Raw genomic sequence first — 18,234 nt, 5'->3', positions numbered from 1 at the left:
CAGATCTTCACATGAGGTGGCCAAAGTACTGGAGTTTGAGCTTTAGCATCATTCCTTCCAAAGAACACCCAGGACTGATTTCCTTTAGAGTGGACTGATTGGATCTCCTTGCAGTCCAAGGGACTCTCAAGAGTCTTCTCCAACACCACAGTTCAAAAGCATCAGTTCTTCGGCGCTCAGCTTTCTTCAGAGTCCAACTCTCACATCCATACATGACTACTGGAAAAACCATAGCCTTGACTAGACAGACCTTTGTTGGCAAAGTAATGTCTCTGCTTTTGAATATGCTATCTAGGTTGGTCATAACTTTCCTTCCAAGGAGTAAGCGTCTTTTAATTTCATCACTTGGTAATAAATCACTAAGCAGTAGAGTTATGATTTCTGTTCTTTTTGCTGTATGTTATACTTCAAATAAGGCACTTGAATACATTTTGTAATTAAGGCAAATAATACAAATTATAATAAGACTTTGCAATCTTATTTCCATTTCATGAAAAACAGTCATCAGGAGGACTCCAAGATTAAGTACTGTGGGCCCAGGGTTCAAGCCCTGGTCGGGGAGCTAAGACGCCAGAAACTGCTGGGGCAAAAAGGGGCGGGGGGTGGGGGCTGGTATTAGAGTTAACAGTCTCATCCTTGAGGGAAGCTGCTCTAGAAACCTTGAGGATTCTGTGTGACCCAATGTGGAAATATGGCCTTTGGGCATCAAAACCGTGGAACTGAGGCAAAGGAAAGAAAACGTGCTTTAATAATATCAACACTTATTATTAGGATGAGCCAAGGAAAAATTCAAAGATCCAGAAATTAAAATGAAGCCATTACGATTTTTCGGCCAAGAAACTGAATGAGGCAGATACAGGTAGATACGCAATCCCCAATCCCCCCACCCCTAACCCCCCAACCCCCGCGCGCGTGTGGGTTTGGACTTCCCTGGTGGCTCAGACGGTAAAGCGTCTGTCTACAATGCGGGAGACCCGGGTTCAATCCCTGGGTTGGGAAGATCCCTTGGAAAAGGAAATGGCACCCCACTCCAGTACTATTGCCTGGAAAATCCCATAGACAGAGGAGTCTGGTAGGCTACAGTCTATGGGGTCGCAGAGTCGGACACGACTGACGTTCACGTTTGAGGCTTCCCTTGTGGCTCAGATGGTACAGTCTGCCTGCCATGGAGGAAATCTAGGTTCCATCCCTGAGTTGGGAAGATCCTCTGGTGGAGGACACGGCAACCCACTCCAGTGTTCTTGCCTAGAGAATCCCATGGACAGAGGAGCCTAGTAGGCTACAGTCCATGGGGTCGCAAGAGTGACATGACAGCGACTCGCACACTGTTCTCTCAGTGGCTTTATTTCTTTAGTCAAATGGAAGTGCTCAGAGGCAAGGGCTGTGTCATTCTTTGTATCACTAGTTTTACTGCTCGACACACAGTCGTGATCTCTCAATGTGACCAAACTTCTTAGGTCCACAAACTGTCTACGATGCCAACTCCCACACCAAAGCAGAAAGGACTTGCCAGAGCAGGGCGGCGGCGCGGAGGATTCTGGGCGCCGTGGTCCCCGCCGGCTGCGCAGGCGCACTGCCGTCCGCGGCCGCTCCCGCCGCCGGCGCCATTGCTGGAAGCGCTCACGCCCTGCTCTGAGAGCGCCTTGTCCTCGGGCGGCCGCCAGGTATTAGTTGCCCAGGCGCCTGGCTGGGTCCCCCTCACCCCTCCCTTGGCTCTCGGCTCCCGGCGGCGTCGGGGGCGGGGCCGCTTCCGGTGGGGCCTCGGGCCTGGAGCTGACCCGCCCACCTCAGAGACTGCCGGGGTCGGGCTACCTCAGAAGGCTGCGACCTGGAGGCTCTGGGAGAGGGAGCCGGGCTGGGCGGGGGCGCGACTGGACCCTCCCCTCTTCCCGCGGCCGCGCCTGGACTGAGGAAGAGTGGGCCGAGAAGGGCTTTGAGGGGAGCAGACGGGTTGGAAGAAGGAGCATCTCTCCGTCCTAGGTTTGGCAGCGTGAAAGTAGTGGGGTTCGATAGCGGGAACCTGACAGGTGTCCCCCTCCTGCCTTTGGGAAGCGGAGGCAGCTTTTCCTGCCGGCGCAACTTCCAGATACGCAGCACAGGTTTTTTTGTCTGTTTGTTTTTGTTGCTGGGGCAACTTCAGTTCAGTTCAGTCGCTCAGTCGTGTCCGACTCTTTGCGACCCCGTGGACTGCAGCACGCCAGGCCTCCCTGTCCATCACCAACTCCCGAAGCTTACTCAAACTTGGAAGACCTTAGTTCCCCGACCAGAGCTTGACCTGGGCCAGGGCAGTGAAAGCCGGGAGATCTAACCACTGGATCCCAGGGAATTCCCAGAATGCAGTATTATTAACTCTAGTCATGGTGCTGTGCGTTGCAACCCTGGTTGCTTATTTTATTTATTTAATTTTCTTGGCCGTTTCATGCAGCTTGTAGGAACTTAGTTCCCCAACCAGGATTGGAACCCGTACCCCTGCAGTGGAAGTGCCATGTCTTAATCACTGGATTGCCAGGGAAGTCCCTTGGACTTACTTATTTTGTACCTGGAAGTTTGTACCTTTTGACCACCTTTACCAACTTCGCAGTTACCACCCCCCACCCCGCCTCCCAAACCATCAATCTGTTCTCTGTATCTGGCAGTCTAGGGTGCTTTGTTTTGTTTTTAGATTCCACATTTAAATGAGATCCTATAGTACCTAATTCAGTTAGACTTAATCTTTTTTAATGTGGAGTAAGTTAGTAGTCCAGTTTCATGCTTTTGCAGGTCACTGTCCAGTTTTCCCAACACTATTTTTTGAAGAGACTGTTCTTTCCCTGTTGTATATTCTTGGCTCCTTTGTTATAAATTAATTGCCCGTTTGTGTATGGGTTTATTTCTGTACTCTGATCTTTTCCATTAATCTGCATCTTTCGCAATATCATACTGTTTTCATTACTATAGCTTAGTGACATAGTTTGAAATCAGGAAGCATGATACCTCCAGCCTTGTTATTTCTCAAACTTGCTTTGGCAGTTTGGGCTCTTTTGTGGTTCTGTACAAATTTTAATATTATTTGTCTCAATTCTGTGAAAAATGCCTTGGGAATTTTGATGGATTTTGAATCTAATCTATAGATTACTTTAAGTAGTATGGACATTTTTAACAACAATAATTCTTCCAGGCTTTGAGCAGGGAACATCTTTCCACTTAATGTCTTCAAGTTTTCAATGTATGCAGGTTTGTCACTTTCTTGGTTAAATTCCTAAGTATTTCTTTTTTAAGCAATTGTAAATGAGATTGATTCTTAAATTTCTCTGTGGTAGTTCATTATTAGTGTATAGACGCACAACACACTTTTTTCAAAGTTGGTTTATTATTTATTTTTGGCTTTGCTGGATCTTCATTGCTGTGCGAGTTTTTCTCCAGTGTGGCGAGCAGGGGCTACTCTCTGGTTGTGGGGCGCAGGCATCTGATTATGGTGGCTTCTCGTGGCAGAGCATAGGATCTAGGGCTCTCGGGCTTCAGTAGTTGTGGCTCCCAGGCTCTAGAACATGGGCTCAGTAGTTGTGGTGCACGGGCTTAGTTTCTCCGTGGTATGTGGCATCTTCCTGGATCAGGAATCAAACCTGTGTCTCGTGCATTGCCAGGTGGATTCTTTACCACTGAGCCACCAGGGAAGTCTCAGATGTGGATTCTTAGTGAAAGTATATTATACATGTAAAGGAGGGACATATTCAGCATAATTCAGCATAGATCCCTTTGGGCCTCCAAAGCTCTGCTGAGTGGTGAGAATGTCAAACTGCCCGGGAAGCTCTTATTCAAAAGTAGAATTTCACAAGATTTGGAAAACTCAATTCTCTCTGTGCTCCTGCCCTTTTATATGCCTTGCAGCATCATTCCGCAACTATGCATTTGTTAAGAAAATGTTTTCAAACCTCAAGCTCTTGTTTTCAAACCAAACTCAGCATCAACAAGGCCATATCTTTAACCAAAGACAAAAAGCAGAATCAGTGCCTCGGGTATCTGAACAAGATCTCTGCCACTTTGCTTCTCCACAGTGTAAAGCCTTTATTAGGCATATAACATTTTCAGTATAAGAGGACCACTGCTCAGTGCTTTGTGCACTGGATTCCAATTTGTCTTATATCGTTATTACTATCCTGCTCCTTATTGTTTGGTTTTGCCTGATATAGAAAGGATAGGTAAAAGATCTATTTAAATGTGAGATTGAGAGAAGCATGTCAAGGTTTCTAATATCTTTAAGTTTGGAGTTGTGGTGTTCTTTTTACATGAAGCTGAGGTCTGTGAAACTGTTAGCGAATTGACTCTTCATAGGAAAGACAGGAAAAAAGAGATTATTAGATTATTTCATTGTTAGGTAAGGAGGTGATTGTAGCAAGGAAAGATTGAATTGTTTTCTTTCACAACACACAGCAAGTTGATGTAATGGAAAAAGTGTGGGCATTATAAGTAGATTGATTTGGAATCCTACATGGCATTGTGTAAAATGGTTTAATTTTTCTAAGCCTCGATTTTCTCATATGTGAAATGGGAATGTAGTTTCCATTGGGTGATGTGAAGGTCATTGAGAAAGTAGTTTAAAAGCTGCTTGTACCATGTTTGATCTGCTAGCAGTGACTGCATTTAGTAGTATTAAGAGCTACACTAGTAAGAATAGTATTCCCTCACTGATCTTGGGGGTTAACTTGTAATTTTTAGAGAGGTCATACTTACTTGTGATGTCAAGATTTCACCTTAGTACATCTGAGATTTCCAAGGCAAGATTGGTATTCATGGCTTATTTCTCTTTCTTAGATTTGTCTTTGCAGGACTCCCTTTTTCCAGAGAGGGGAACCCAGAGGAAGAGATTATGGCTGCTGTAGTTTTTTCAGTTGGACCTCTGGTAAGTTGGGGAAACCTCCTCTGATCTGACCTACTGTCCTGGTTTGAGAGCACGCCTGCTTTTCCCAAAGTTGTGTGACTTCTCTACCTCACCCATACCCCTTTTGGTAACTGAATCAAATTGTTTGATCCATGAAAATTGGGTTCATCATAGTAAAGCTTGTAATCTATAGGGAGATTCAACTATGCATATTGAAACAAATATCAAGACACCAGATCTCGCAAACAATATATGCACTATCTTGAGATATGATAGAAAGTCTGGGAAATTTACTTATGATGTTAACTTTGTGTTGTTCCCAGGAAATTTCAGTTATTTATCCGATAGTAGAATGGAGTATTTTCCAATTGGAAAATTTTGTTTAGGAAACTGAAAAAAGAATATATGTACACATATGCATACATACACACACCTTAATTCATAGGGACTGTTCCCCTTGTGCCCACTCTTAGTATTCTCCTCTTTTCTACCCATTAAGAAGTGATCAAGCTTAATAGATGACATGGAGAGAAAGAAGATGTTTAAGACACAGTGCTTGGCTGTAGGGAGCTTACAGTCTCACTGAGGTAAGGCTTACAAAAGAAACAGTTACATAATTTTTTTAGGTGAATGACAGTTGTTGAGCAGTATGATAAAGTTGATGAGTGATATGTAAGAAAAGAAATGGGATATTAGTATGGGCTAAATCAGTCATGGAAAGCTCAGGAAGATGGTTAGATTTAAGCTGTGACCCAATTATAAGTGGGATTTAAATTGTCATAAATTAATTGTGAGGATACTTCAGATGAGAAGGCAAGGCTCTGAGGCAGAGAACAGTGAGTGAGCTAGTGATTCAAGATAGATAATTGAGAAATATAGGATTGAAATTTAGATATTTTCATGTTTCTTAGATCTTTTCATGTTTCTCTGAAGACATTTAAGTGTATACATGCATGTGTGAGTGTTTGGGTCTGTTTGAGGTGGGTAGTAATGTGATTAAAGCTGTTTTTTAGAAGTGACTTTTTAAATAGGAGAGACAGAAGAAAAGTAGTCCCAATATAATTTGTTATAGTCATGATTCATAATAACCTGTAGTGGTGATCTTTTATTCTTGATAGCAAAAATATATAACATGTAAATAGTCCGTAAGACAAATCCTTGAAAAGATAAAATGAAAATCAAAGTGTTTCACTTTATTAGTAGATCTAAAGTATTTGTCTAGTATAGGCCTGATCAAACCCATCTCTAATTATCAGAAGTTGAGCTCACATCATCTTTGATTTTCTAGAAGCTGAATATTTGTATTTTTAACATAAGAACTTGGAAGAACTAAGATGACATTTTTCTCAATGAAATTTAAAAATAGTTCTGTTAGCCTTAATTTTTTTAAATGGCACAAGATCCAAAATCAGTAAGTACTACTAGCAGGTATAGTAAAATTTCATTTAATTTATAAAATCAGGTCCTTATAGGTATACAGTGTCTTAAGGTTTGGAAGAAAACAGTGTTGTGAGAGGTCCCTGAAATATTTCCTGAATGAGTATGGAGACATGCCCTCCAACCCCCAGGCATGGTAATGATTTTCCAACTGTAGAAAACAGGTGTTAGTAGCATTTGAATATTATTCTTGAGTAAGATAGATAATTTTTGAGAAACAGACTTCATCCTCATAGGAAAAAGAATTATGTGGCATCTAATACCCCTTATATGTTTATTTTTGTTTTGATAGATTATTTGTTAGAGCCTTTAAAATCTATACAGTTATATCTTTCTTAGTCTTCTGTGTGTCATCGTCTCAAACAAAATGGAAGAAAGTTATGACTGGATGTTGCTATGGACCTTAATTTCATCCCTAAATAAAACAGTAGAAGAGGTGTATATACACCACATCTGCGGTGGACTGGTGGTGCTTGTTGAGGCTGTGCTGTCTGTAACAGGTAGCCAGTCATGGAGTGATCTTATCCTGTGTCCCCTCAGAGTCCTCAAGTTTTCCAGCCAGAGGAAGATCTTCACCTTCAGGCAGAAGAGCCAGAATTGGTAAAGGTAATACTTTGCATTGTATCTTAAGGGGAATGAAGTGACAGCTCCTCTTTTACTGCCCTAATTCTTAATGTTCCAATACCATTGCAGGTTCACCATGCATACCGTCTTGCTTGATCGGTGTAGTAACCCCAGGGCTAGTAGCATCAATTTGACAGATTTCGTTTCTCTTAGTGGTGGCAGCCCTAATTTGACAGGTGGTCTTGTTATAATTCCTGATGAAAAAGTAGCCTGTGTCACATACTTCACTTCTTGCCTACAGAGGGTCAATTATCTGATTCCATCTTATTACTGTGCAAACTGGATGTTTGCATAGGAAAAGAAGGGCAAGGGTTGATTCTCTCTCTTTATTTACTAGTCTCCAGGAATCCTCCAAAGTTGATCAATGAGTATCCTTTTAGTTTTTTAATGAAATAATAATTTTAAATATATTAGATATTTTTAAAATCCATTACAGTTATTGTTCTTATTGATGCTCAAGTCTTCCCATCTTTGGCTAGTGGGAGCTTCTTTAAGTTGTCTCCAATGTCTTACATATTGTCCTGGTAGTCTTTGAGAGTTTCCTTGCTTTTAATTATGACAGAAAGTTCGAGGTCCTTGTTTCGTTTAGTGGAATCTGTAGAGGTCACAGTCTAAACTGCATAAAAGTACCTTTTTGGTTATCGTTTCTAGACCTTTTCAGTGGACAAAGCTAGGAAGTATGACTGGATATTTTCCTTAAACTACTTAATGAGTTTATACCAATATTTCCAATTCAGTTTTGAATTTCTAGAGTTTATACATAATCTCGGGCGTGGGGGCGTGGGGTAGCTCCTCCCGGCAGTCGCCCCTGGCCTCGGGCTTAGGGGCGTGGGATAGCTCCTCCCGTCCACCGCCCCTGGCCTCGGGCTTAGGGGCATGGGGTAACTCCTCCCGGCCGCCGCCCCTGACCTCGGACGCAGGGTAGCTCCTCTGGGCCGATCCTGCGCCGTCGCAGTCTGGTACTCTCGGCCGCTGCCCCTGACCTCAGACGTGGGGTAACTCCAATTGGCCGCCGCCCTTCGGGCATGGGGTCCTCCCGGCTTCTGCGCCTGACCTCGGACGTGGGATGGCTCCTCTCAGCCGCGCTATGGCACGCCATGTCGCAGCCGCCTGCGCTACCCACGCCCGAGGCCAGGGGCGGCGACGAGAAAAGTTACCCGACGTCCGAGGTCAGGGGCAGCGGACTGGAGAAGCTACCCCACGCCCCCACGCCCGAGGCCAGGGGCGGCAGCCGGGAGGAGCAACCCACGCCCAAGGCTAGGGGCAGCGACGAGAGGAGTTACCCGGAGCCGTGGCTGCAGGAGGGCCTAGAGGAGCTATCCCACATTGAAGGTCAGGAAGGGCGGCGGTAAGGAGATACCCCTCGTCCAAGGTAAGGAGCAATGGCTGTGCTTTGCTGGAGCAGCCGTGAAGAGATACCCCACGCCCAAGGTAAGAGAAAGCCAAATAAGATGGTAGGTGTTGCAAGAGGGCATCAGAGGGCAAACACACTGAAACCATACTCACAGAAAACTAGTCAGTTTAATCACCCTAGGACCACAGCCTTGTCTAACTCAATGAAACTAAGCCATGCCTGTGGGGCAACCCAAGACGGGCGGGTCATGGTGGAGATTTGACAGAATGTGGTCCACTGGAGAAGGGAATGGCAAACCACTTCAGTATTCTTGCCTTGAGAAACCCATGAACAGTATGAAAAGGCAAAATGATAGGATACTGAAAGAGGAACTCCCCAGGTCAGTAGGGGCCCAATATGCTACTGGAGATCAGTGGAGAAATAACTCCAGAAAGAATGAAGGGATGGAGCTAAAGCAAAAACAATACCCAGCTGTGGATGTGACTGGTGATAGAAGCAAGGTCCGATGCTATAAAGAGCAATATTGCATAGAAACCTGGAATGTCAGGTCCATGAATCAAGGCAAAATGGAAGTGGTCAAACAAGAGATGGCAAGAGTGAATGTCAACATTCTAGGAATCAGCAAACTGAAATGGACTGGAATGGGTGAATTTAACTCAGATGACCATTATATCTACTACTGCAGGCAGGAATCCCTCAGAAGAAATGGAGTGGCCATCATGGTCAACAAAAGAGTCCGAAATGCAGTACTTGGATGCAATCTTAAAAACGACAGAATGATCTCTGTTTCCAAGGCAAACCATTCAGTATCACAGTAATCCAAGTCTATGCCCCAACCAGTAACGCTGAAGAAGCTGAAGCTGAATGGTTCTATGAAGACCTACAAGACCTTTTAGAACTAACACCCAAGAAAGATGTCCTTTTCATTATAGGGGACTGGAATGCAAAAGTAGGAAGTCAAGAAACACCTGGAGTAACAGGCAAATTTGGCCTTGGAATACAGAATGAAGCAGGGCAAAGACTAATAGAGTTTTGCCAAGAAAATGCACTGGTCATAACAAACACCGTCTTCCAACAACACAAGAGAAGACTCTATACATGGACATCACCAGATAGTCAACACCGAAATCAGATTGATTATATTCTTTGCAGCCAAAGATGGAGAAGCTCTATACAGTCAGCAAAAACAAGACCAGGAGCTGACTGTGGCTCAGACCATGAACTCCTTATTGCCAAATTCAGACTTAAGTTGAAGAAAGTAGGGAAAACCACTAGACCATTCAGGTATGACCTAAATCAAATCCCTTATGATTATACAGTGGAAGTGAGAAATAGATTTAAGGGCCTAGATCTAATAGATAGAGTGCCTGATGAACTATGGAATGAGGTTCATGACATTGTACAGGAGACAGGGATCAAGACCATTCTCATAGAAAAGAAATGCAAAAAAGCAAAATGGCTGTCTGGGGAGGCCTTATAAATAGCTGTGAAAAGAAGAGAAGTGAAAAGCAAAGGAGAAAAGGAAAGATATAAACATCTGAATGCAGAGTTCCAAAGAATAGCAAGAAGAGATAAGAAAGCCTTCTTCAGCGATCAATGCAAAGAAATAGAGGAAAACAACAGAATGGGAAAGACTAGGGATCTCTTCAAGAAAATCAGAGATACCAAAGGAACATTTCATGCAAAGATGAGCTCGATAAAGGACAGAAATGGTATGGACCTAACAGAAGCAGAAGATATTAAGAAGAGATGGCAAGAATACACAAGAACTGTACAAAAAAGATCTTCACGACCCAGATAATCACGATGGTGTGATCACTGACCTAAAGCCAGACATCCTGGAATGTGAAGTCAAGTGGGCCTTAGAAAGCATCACTACGAACAAAGCTAGTGGAGGTGATGGAATTCCAGTTGAGCTATTCCAAATCCTGAAAGATGATGCTGTGAAAGTGCTGCACTCAATATGCCAGCAAATTTGGAAAACTCAGCAGTGGCCACAGGACTGGAAAAGGTCAGTTTTCATTCCAATCCCAAAGAAAGGCAATGCCAAAGAATGCTCAAACTACCATACAATTGCACTCATCTCATACGCTAGTAAAGTAATGCTCAAAATTCTCCAAGCCAGGCTTCAGCAATATGTGAACCATGAGCTTCCTGATATTCAAGCTGGTTTTAGAAAAGGCAGAGGAACCAGAGATCGAATTGCCAACATCCGCTGGATCATAGAAAAAGCAAGAGAGTTCCAGAAAAACATCTATTTCTGCTTTATTGACTATGCCAAAGCCTTTGACTGTGTGGATCACAATAAACGGTGGAAAATTCTGAAAGAGATGGGAATACCAGACCACCTGATCTGCCTCTTGAGAACTTTGTATGCAGGTCAGGAAGCAACAGTTAAAACTGGACATGTAACAGCAGACTGGTTCCAAATAGGAAAAGGGGTTTGTCAAGGCTGTATATTGTCACCCTGTTTGTTTAACTTACATGCAGAGTACATCATGAGAAATGCTGGACTGGAAGAAACACAAGCTGGAATCAAGATTGCACGGAGAAATATCAGTAACCTCAGATATGCAGATGACACCACCCTTATGGCAGAAAGTGAAGGGGAACTAAAAAGCCTCTTGATGAAAGTGAAAGAGGAGAGTGAAAAAGTTGGCTTAAAGCTCAACATTCAGAAAACGAAGATCATGGCATCCGGTCCCACCACTTCATGGGAAATAGATGGGGAAACAGTGGAAACAGTGGCTGACTTTATTTTTCTGGGCTCCAAAATCACTACAGATGGTGACTGCAGCCATGAAATTAAAAGACGCTTACTCCTTGGAAGGAAAGTTATGACCAACCTAGACACCATATTGAAAAGCAGAGACATTACTTTGCCAACAAAGGTCTGTCTAGTCAAGGCTATGGTTTTTCCAGTGGTCATGTTATGGATGTGAGAGTTGGACTGTGAAGAAGGCTGAGCGCCGAAGAATTGATGCTTTTGAACTGTGGTGTTGGAGAAGACTCTTGAGAGTCCCTTGGACTGCAAGGAGATCCAACCAGTCCATTCTGAAGGAGATCAGCCCTGGGATTTCTTTGGAAGGAATGATGCTAAAGCTGAAACTCCAGTACTTTGGCCACCTCATGGGAAGTGTTGATTCATTGGAAAAGACCCTGATGCTGGGAGGGATTGGGGGCAGGAGGAGAAGGGGGCGACAGAGGATGAGATGGCTGGATGGCATCGCTGACTCGATGGACGTGAGTCTGAGTGAACTCCGGGAGTTGGTGATGGACAGGGAGGCCTGGCGTGCTGCAATTCATGTGGTCGCAAAGAGTTGGACACGACTGAGCGACTGATCTGATCTGATCTGATCTGATACATAACCTCATTGATATTGAATCTATATGTTCTTTCTCCCATGTCAGATTTATTAGCTCTGAATGATACTAGTATTCTAATTTGCTTTATCCAACACTGCACACACAATGTGGGTAAATGCTGTGGCTCAGATGGTAAAGAATCTGCCTGCAGTGCAGAAGACCTGGGTTTGATCCCTGAGTAGGGAAGATTCCCCTGGAGTAGGAAATGGCAGCCCACTCCAGTATTCTTGCTGGGGAATTCCATGGACAGAGGAGCCTGGTGGGCTACAGTCCATGGGGTGGCAAAAGAATCAGACATAACTGAGCAACTAACACACACACACAGTTACAAAATAGCTTAGCATTTCCATCACTGCCACCAGCAATAGGATTATTTGCTGAAAATGTGCTGTTTTTTACAATTCTTTTTCTCCTCAGAATATATCTCTCAAGAGATATACAGAAAAATTATTGTCTTTTAAAGATGCTCAAAATAGTTCCTCTCTGATGAAAGTGTATGCTACCAGTTGATTTCATTTTACTTTTAATTTTTAGGAATTGCTTTTTTAAATTTAGTTTTTCTTTTATAATAATATAAAGTATTTGTATGGATCAAAAGTCAAATCTACAAGGCAGGAAATATTCAAGGAAATCTAGCTTCTGTTCCGGTTCTCTTCACTCTATTTCCTCCTCCCTCTAATAGGTAACCATTAAAACAATTTTATAGCTCATTCTTTGATTTTTTTTTTTACAAGATGCATATACATATATTTTATAACCTGACCGAAAAAGCTCCTCAAGTTCCCATGATTTCTTATTTTTCTTTCTCAGACAGCTTATAATATTCTATAACTGCAATCTGAATGATAAACTATGTATTTTATTAAGCCATATTTTATAGAATAGAACTGAAAAAAAGTTGATAATATGCATAAGGCAGGATTTTAAGGAAGGAAATATTTGGGTGGAAACTGCTAGTTTTCTTCCCCAGTTTTGTATGTATTAATCTACCTAATAGGTCTAACTGTATAGTCCCCTGAGGGATCTCTGTATTTATTTCAGGAATCAGTGACATTTAAAGATGTGGCTGTTGACTTCACATTGGAAGAATGGAGGTTGATGGACCCTACACAGAGGGACCTGCACAAGGATGTGATGCTAGAGAATTACAGGAATCTTGTCTCCTTGGGTAAGGATAAGCTCTGTGCGTATGTACCTGCCACTGGACCAGATTTACTGAAGATAATAGATTCTCTAAAATACTTAACTGAATTTTGGGTGAGAATTTAAGCATTAAAATCTCAGTCTTAGGTGCATATTGTTAGGAGTTATACTGTCTCTTGCTCTTAACTCAATGGTCTGCCAATTGTAGAGTAAGAAATATGTACTTCATTGTAATCTTAGAGAGTGTTGACAGTCCCTCTGATTGAGGACTAAAGTTTTTTCCAGTCATTTCCAGAGTAAAAGTCATCAGTGCCTCTAGAAAGAATGAACAAATCTGTTTATTTTCTTTCTAAACAGATTATTTCCAAACCTAGGATTACAGACTAGAGCTTCTTTGAGGTACCTTGGTAATTCTCGACAACACTGCTGTGCGGTAGGATATTCTCCTGTGATGGGAATTTGCTGCATCTGTGCTGTCCAGTATGACAAGCAGTAGACACTGTGGCTACTGAGAACTTGAAATCTGGCCAGTAAAATGAAAAACTGAATTTTAAATTGTATATAATTTTAACTAATTTAAATTCAGAGTTAAGTAGCCATAGGTGGCTCTTGGCAGCTGCCTTGAACAACGCACCTCTAGAACTTCTCATAGCCACTCCATACAGGCGATAAAGATCAGTTGACCCTGGTTCTTGCTCATAGGCACAATCAAATCCTATTCGTTTTTCTCTGAGCAGGGCTTGCAATTTCCAAACCAGACATGATATCTCATTTGGAGGATGGAAAAGGACCATGGGTGGTAGTGAGAGAAATTTCAAGAACCCCCTTTTCAGGTGAGTTAATAAGAAACTGGAGGATGAGATTTATTTAAAGTCAGTAGGTCTTGGATGGAGCAGAATATTTGAAATATCTGGGGGGTATCTTTGTTCAAAGCTGTCTCAGAGGAAAAGATTCTCCCCATCTCATCCTCTCTCCTTATGCCTCCCTCCTGCCTTTTCTTCCTCTCGCCCTTTTTCTCTCCTTTTCCTTCTCCCTCATCTCTGCCCTGTACTTGTAGTCCCCATCCCATCCTATTTTATTTTCTTGGGAACATGATTTTCGTAATTGTTCTTTCATTTCTTCTTCATTCTTTCAGTTCTCTCCTCTCCATGAACTTTATATTTTTCTCATTTGTTTAACTACTATGTATCTGATATCTCTTCTTTCATTTTCCTGAAAGTGCTTTCTTAAGGATCATCACTGATTTCTTTTAAGCTAAACCTGTTGACTGATTATTTAACTTTCTTCACTTACAAGCCTGCTGAACCCCCCTCCACTCTTCCAAGATCTTAACTTATTGAGAATATGAATAAATCAGTTGAGAATCAAAATACAGTATTTATCTATTTAACCAATATTTACCCTTTTAACTAAGATTATTTTTCTTCTACTTAAAGAACACTATTCAGTACTCTCTTTTATTCAGATATGCTGGTGTCATATTGTCTCCATTTTTCTTTTTCCCTAAAAAAAATCCTGTCACCTTAATTCATTTAGATATTTAAATCATCTGGGTTTTAGACCTTGGGTTCTAGAGTGGTCTTTTTTGGTGAACCTGAGTTCAGACCTGTGTCTCATCCTGTGAATTCATTGAAACTTCTACTTAACTTGAGTTTTAAAATCCTCAAACCATTTCTTTTTTCATAAAACCATTTTACTAACCACAGATTTTGATTCCATTTTTTTTTTAATTTAGATGTGATTACTTGGAAATAAATTAAAAATTTTCAAGAAGTTTGAAAGTGTTTTAAAAAGTAAAATATTAAGTTTGCTTATACAAATAAATTATAAGACCACCAACACCCAGTATAATTGTTTAAGAAAATTTTGAAACTGTCAAATTTTCTTAAGACCCATAAAAAGGTTGCAGAACTACTCTTGATAAAATTAATTGTCGTTATTTGTAATATTCACAACTATATTAATTTTGACTAGTTCAGCCTACTTTCTGAAAAATCAGTGTCTTCCATAAATGTTCTGTAAAAAGATACAGAAAAGAATATGTTATTTCTTTTTTTTCTTTTTTTATATATTTTTTATTTTATATTTCTTTTTTTCTTATTTTTTTTAAAAATAACATTAATATATAACTGAATCACTTTGCTGCACAGCAGTAATTAATACAACATTGTATAATAAATAAACTGTACTTAAATAAATACAATTTTTAAAATCTAAATTGAGAGCAAAAAAAAATACATACAAAGACTTGAAGAAGCTATTCTGACAAGGAAATGTCAGAGAAAGCCCTCACAGAAAAGCTAGTGAACAAATAATGAGAACAAGTGGGAAGTGTTGTTGGGGGTGAATGTCTGGTTTGTGGAGTAAATGGGAATCAAGGAAGTAGTTACAGCTTTTGAAGAAGCTCTCTAAAGAATTTGACTCTAAAAGGAATGGGAAAAGGAAGAAATATTTGAGAAACTTGGATTGTAGAAGGGTTACTGGGAATAAATTTTTTTTAATAGGAAGAAAACTCTTTGAATTACTACTATGGTTCTTTGCTCAATCAGCCACCCTTAACCCTACCCCGTTCTTCCTAGAAAACAAGGCCAATTTGCAAGCAGTTAAAAATATATGTTCATTGTCAATTCAAGCTTCCCTTTTGTTATCCTGTTAGTACAATCTCGTCAACCTAGGAAATAGGAGTCATTTGATTTTTTTTTTTTTTTCCTCCCAGAGTTGGAGACCAAACCTACAACCAAGAATACTATACCAACAGAGGATATTTCTAAAAAACATTTATCACAGGATGCCATTGTAGAGAAACTCACAGAGAATGGTCTATGGGACCCCAGAATGGGAGGATTATGGAAATGGGGCGACAGGATACTGAGACTGCAGTATAGTCAGCAGAGTCCTGTAGGCCAAAGAACAGTTAAACACAAGAAAATCCGCACTATTCAGAAAGGCTTTGAGTTTGGATCTGTTCTTCCAGAACCAGAAGTTATCACAGAAGAGCCCAGTGGCAAATACCAAACACATGATGGAAATTTTACAGAGGGTTTAGATTTGATCACAGATACCCATCTGAGGAAGGAAATTTGCAAGGATATAGAAGGCAGCAAAGTCATAAGCCCTGCCTTAGAACTCACTTTAGAGAAAAAACCCAATAACAAAGAAAAACCCTATAAATGTAGTACATGTGAAAAGGCCTTCCGTTATAGGTCATTACTCAATCAACATCAGAGAACTCACACTAAAGAAAAACCTTATGAATGTAATGAATGTGGGAAAATGTTCAGCCAGCCTTCTTATCTTAGTCAACATAAAAAAATTCACACTGGAGAAAAACCCTATAAATGTAGTGAATGTGGAAAGGCTTTCATTGCTTCTTCATCACTTATGGTGCATCAGAGAATTCATACTAAGGAGAAACCTTATCAGTGCAATGTCTGTGGAAAATCTTTTAGCCAGTGTGCGCGCCTTAATCAACACCAGAGAATTCAAACTGGAGAGAAGCCCTATAAATGTAGTAAATGCGGGAAAGCTTTTAGTGATAAATCAAAACTTGCAAGACATCAGGAAACTCACAATGGAGAGAAACCTTACAAATGTAATGATTGTGGGAAAGCCTTTAGGAATAAGTCATATCTTGGTGTACATCAGAAGACCCATACTGAAGAGAAACCATATAAATGCAATGAGTGTGGGAAATCTTTCAAGAATACCACAATCTTTAATGTTCATCAGAGAATTCATACTGGAGAGAAGCCCTTTAGGTGTAATGAATGTGGCAAAGCCTACAGAAGTAATTCCAGTCTTATTGTGCATATCAGAACTCACACTGGGGAAAAACCCTATGAGTGTAGTGAATGTGGGAAGGCATTCAATCGTATAGCGAATTTCACAGAACATCAGAGGATTCATACTGGAGAAAAACCCTATAAATGTAATGAATGCGGGAAAGCATTCATTAATTATTCATGCCTTAGTGTACACCATAGAATGCATACAGGAGAGAAACCTTATAAATGTAATGAATGTGGAAAGGCCTTCATGCGTTCTTCATCTCTAATTATACATCAGCGAATTCATACTGAGGAGAAACCTTATCTCTGTAATGAATGTGGGGAATCTTTCAGAATAAAATCACACTTAACTGTACATCAGAGGATTCATACTGGAGAGAAACCATATAAATGTGCTGACTGTGAGAGGGCATTTACCAAAATGGTAAATCTCAAGGAGCACCAGAAAATTCACACTGGCGTGAAACCCTACACATGCTACAACTGTGGAAAATCCTTCAGAACTAAGTCATACCTTATTGTACATCAGAGGACCCACACTGGAGAAAAACCATATAAATGTAATGAATGTGAGAAAGCTTTCACTAATACATCACAGCTTACTGTGCATCAGAGAAGGCATACTGGAGAGAAACCCTATAAATGTAATGAATGTGGGAAGGTTTTCACAAGTAACTCAGGCTTTAATACCCATCAAAGGACACATACCGGGGAGAAGCCATTTAAATGTAATGACTGTGGCAAAGCATTTAGCCAGATGGTACACGTTACAGAACATCAGAAAATCCATAGTGGAGAGAAACCCTATAAATGTGATGTCTGTGGAAAAGCCTTCAGGAGAGGTTCATACCTTACAGTTCATTGGAGGACACATACTGGAGAAAAACCCTACACGTGTAAGGAATGTGGGAAAGGTTGTATTACTCTATCACAGCTAACTCTGCACCAGAGAATTCATACCGGGGAGAGGCCCTATAGATGTGAAGAATGTGGAAAAGCCTTCAGAACTAACTCAGACTTTATTGTGCATCTGAGGATGCACACTGGAGAAAAACCCTATACATGTAGTGAATGTGGAAAAGCCTTTAGGAGTAGCTCCAGCCTTACTGTACATCAAAGAACACATCAGAGAGAAATTCAGTTAATATAGAGAACAGCAAATCATCGTTCAGACAGTAACAAGAATCTTATAAACTGTATATTTTATGAATGTGGGAAAACATCCAGGAGCAATCACCAGAAAATACACACTGAAGAGACACTTTATAAGAATGTAGAAAAGTAGTTGGTCATCTTAAATCTTAGAAATTATAAGAAAATTCATAATAAAAAGGGCATGTGAAAGCCTTCATCCAAATTTCATATTTTATTCATTTAACAAGTTGTCTTCAATGATTGCTTATATATATATATATATATATATATATTATATATTGGCCTGTCTATATTTCTTATGAATCTGGAGGTGCTCTTAATGTATTTGAGTTATTAATCCTTTCTCATGTGTGTTCCAAATGTTTTTCTTAACCTAGTATTTGTCTTTGTGTTTTTTATATAGTAAAAGATTGTAAGTCTTTAATTTTTTATAGTAAAACATCTTTTCCTTTTTATATTCCTGGTTTACTCAGTTAAAAGGACCCATGTAATCCCCAGGTTATATATAA

The 18,234-nt window shown here is 40.8% G+C and overlaps 1 protein-coding gene across 1 annotated transcript; it reads left to right on the top strand.

Moving 5' to 3' along the window:
* Positions 1-1,481: 1,481 nt before the first annotated feature.
* ZNF624 (zinc finger protein 624) lies at positions 1,482-17,927 on the top strand. The gene is made up of 6 exons (XM_006079447.4): positions 1,482-1,664; positions 4,792-4,879; positions 6,836-6,901; positions 12,681-12,807; positions 13,520-13,615; positions 15,499-17,927. The coding sequence occupies exons 2-6, from the start codon at positions 4,847-4,849 to the stop codon at positions 17,718-17,720; spliced, it is 2,544 nt and encodes an 847-aa protein (XP_006079509.3). The 5' UTR covers positions 1,482-1,664; positions 4,792-4,846; the 3' UTR covers positions 17,721-17,927.
* Positions 17,928-18,234: the final 307 nt, after the last annotated feature.

This window comes from Bubalus bubalis, chromosome 3, assembly GCF_019923935.1.
Source record: "Bubalus bubalis isolate 160015118507 breed Murrah chromosome 3, NDDB_SH_1, whole genome shotgun sequence".
Taxonomy (NCBI): Eukaryota; Metazoa; Chordata; class Mammalia; order Artiodactyla; family Bovidae; genus Bubalus; species Bubalus bubalis.
The sequence above is the reverse complement of the archived record's forward strand: the minus strand, read 5'-3'. Positions and strand labels throughout refer to the sequence as shown.

Bases quoted from the DNA above. Each gene is read 5' to 3' on its own strand.
- ZNF624 (XM_006079447.4), top strand. From the start codon at position 4,847: ATGGCTGCTGTAGTTTTTTCAGTTGGACCTCTG. The intron at 6,902-12,680 runs GTAATACTTTGC...TATTTATTTCAG, and splicing joins AAGAGCCAGAATTGGTAAAG to GAATCAGTGACATTTAAAGA. The intron at 13,616-15,498 runs GTGAGTTAATAA...TTTTCCTCCCAG, and splicing joins TTCAAGAACCCCCTTTTCAG to AGTTGGAGACCAAACCTACA.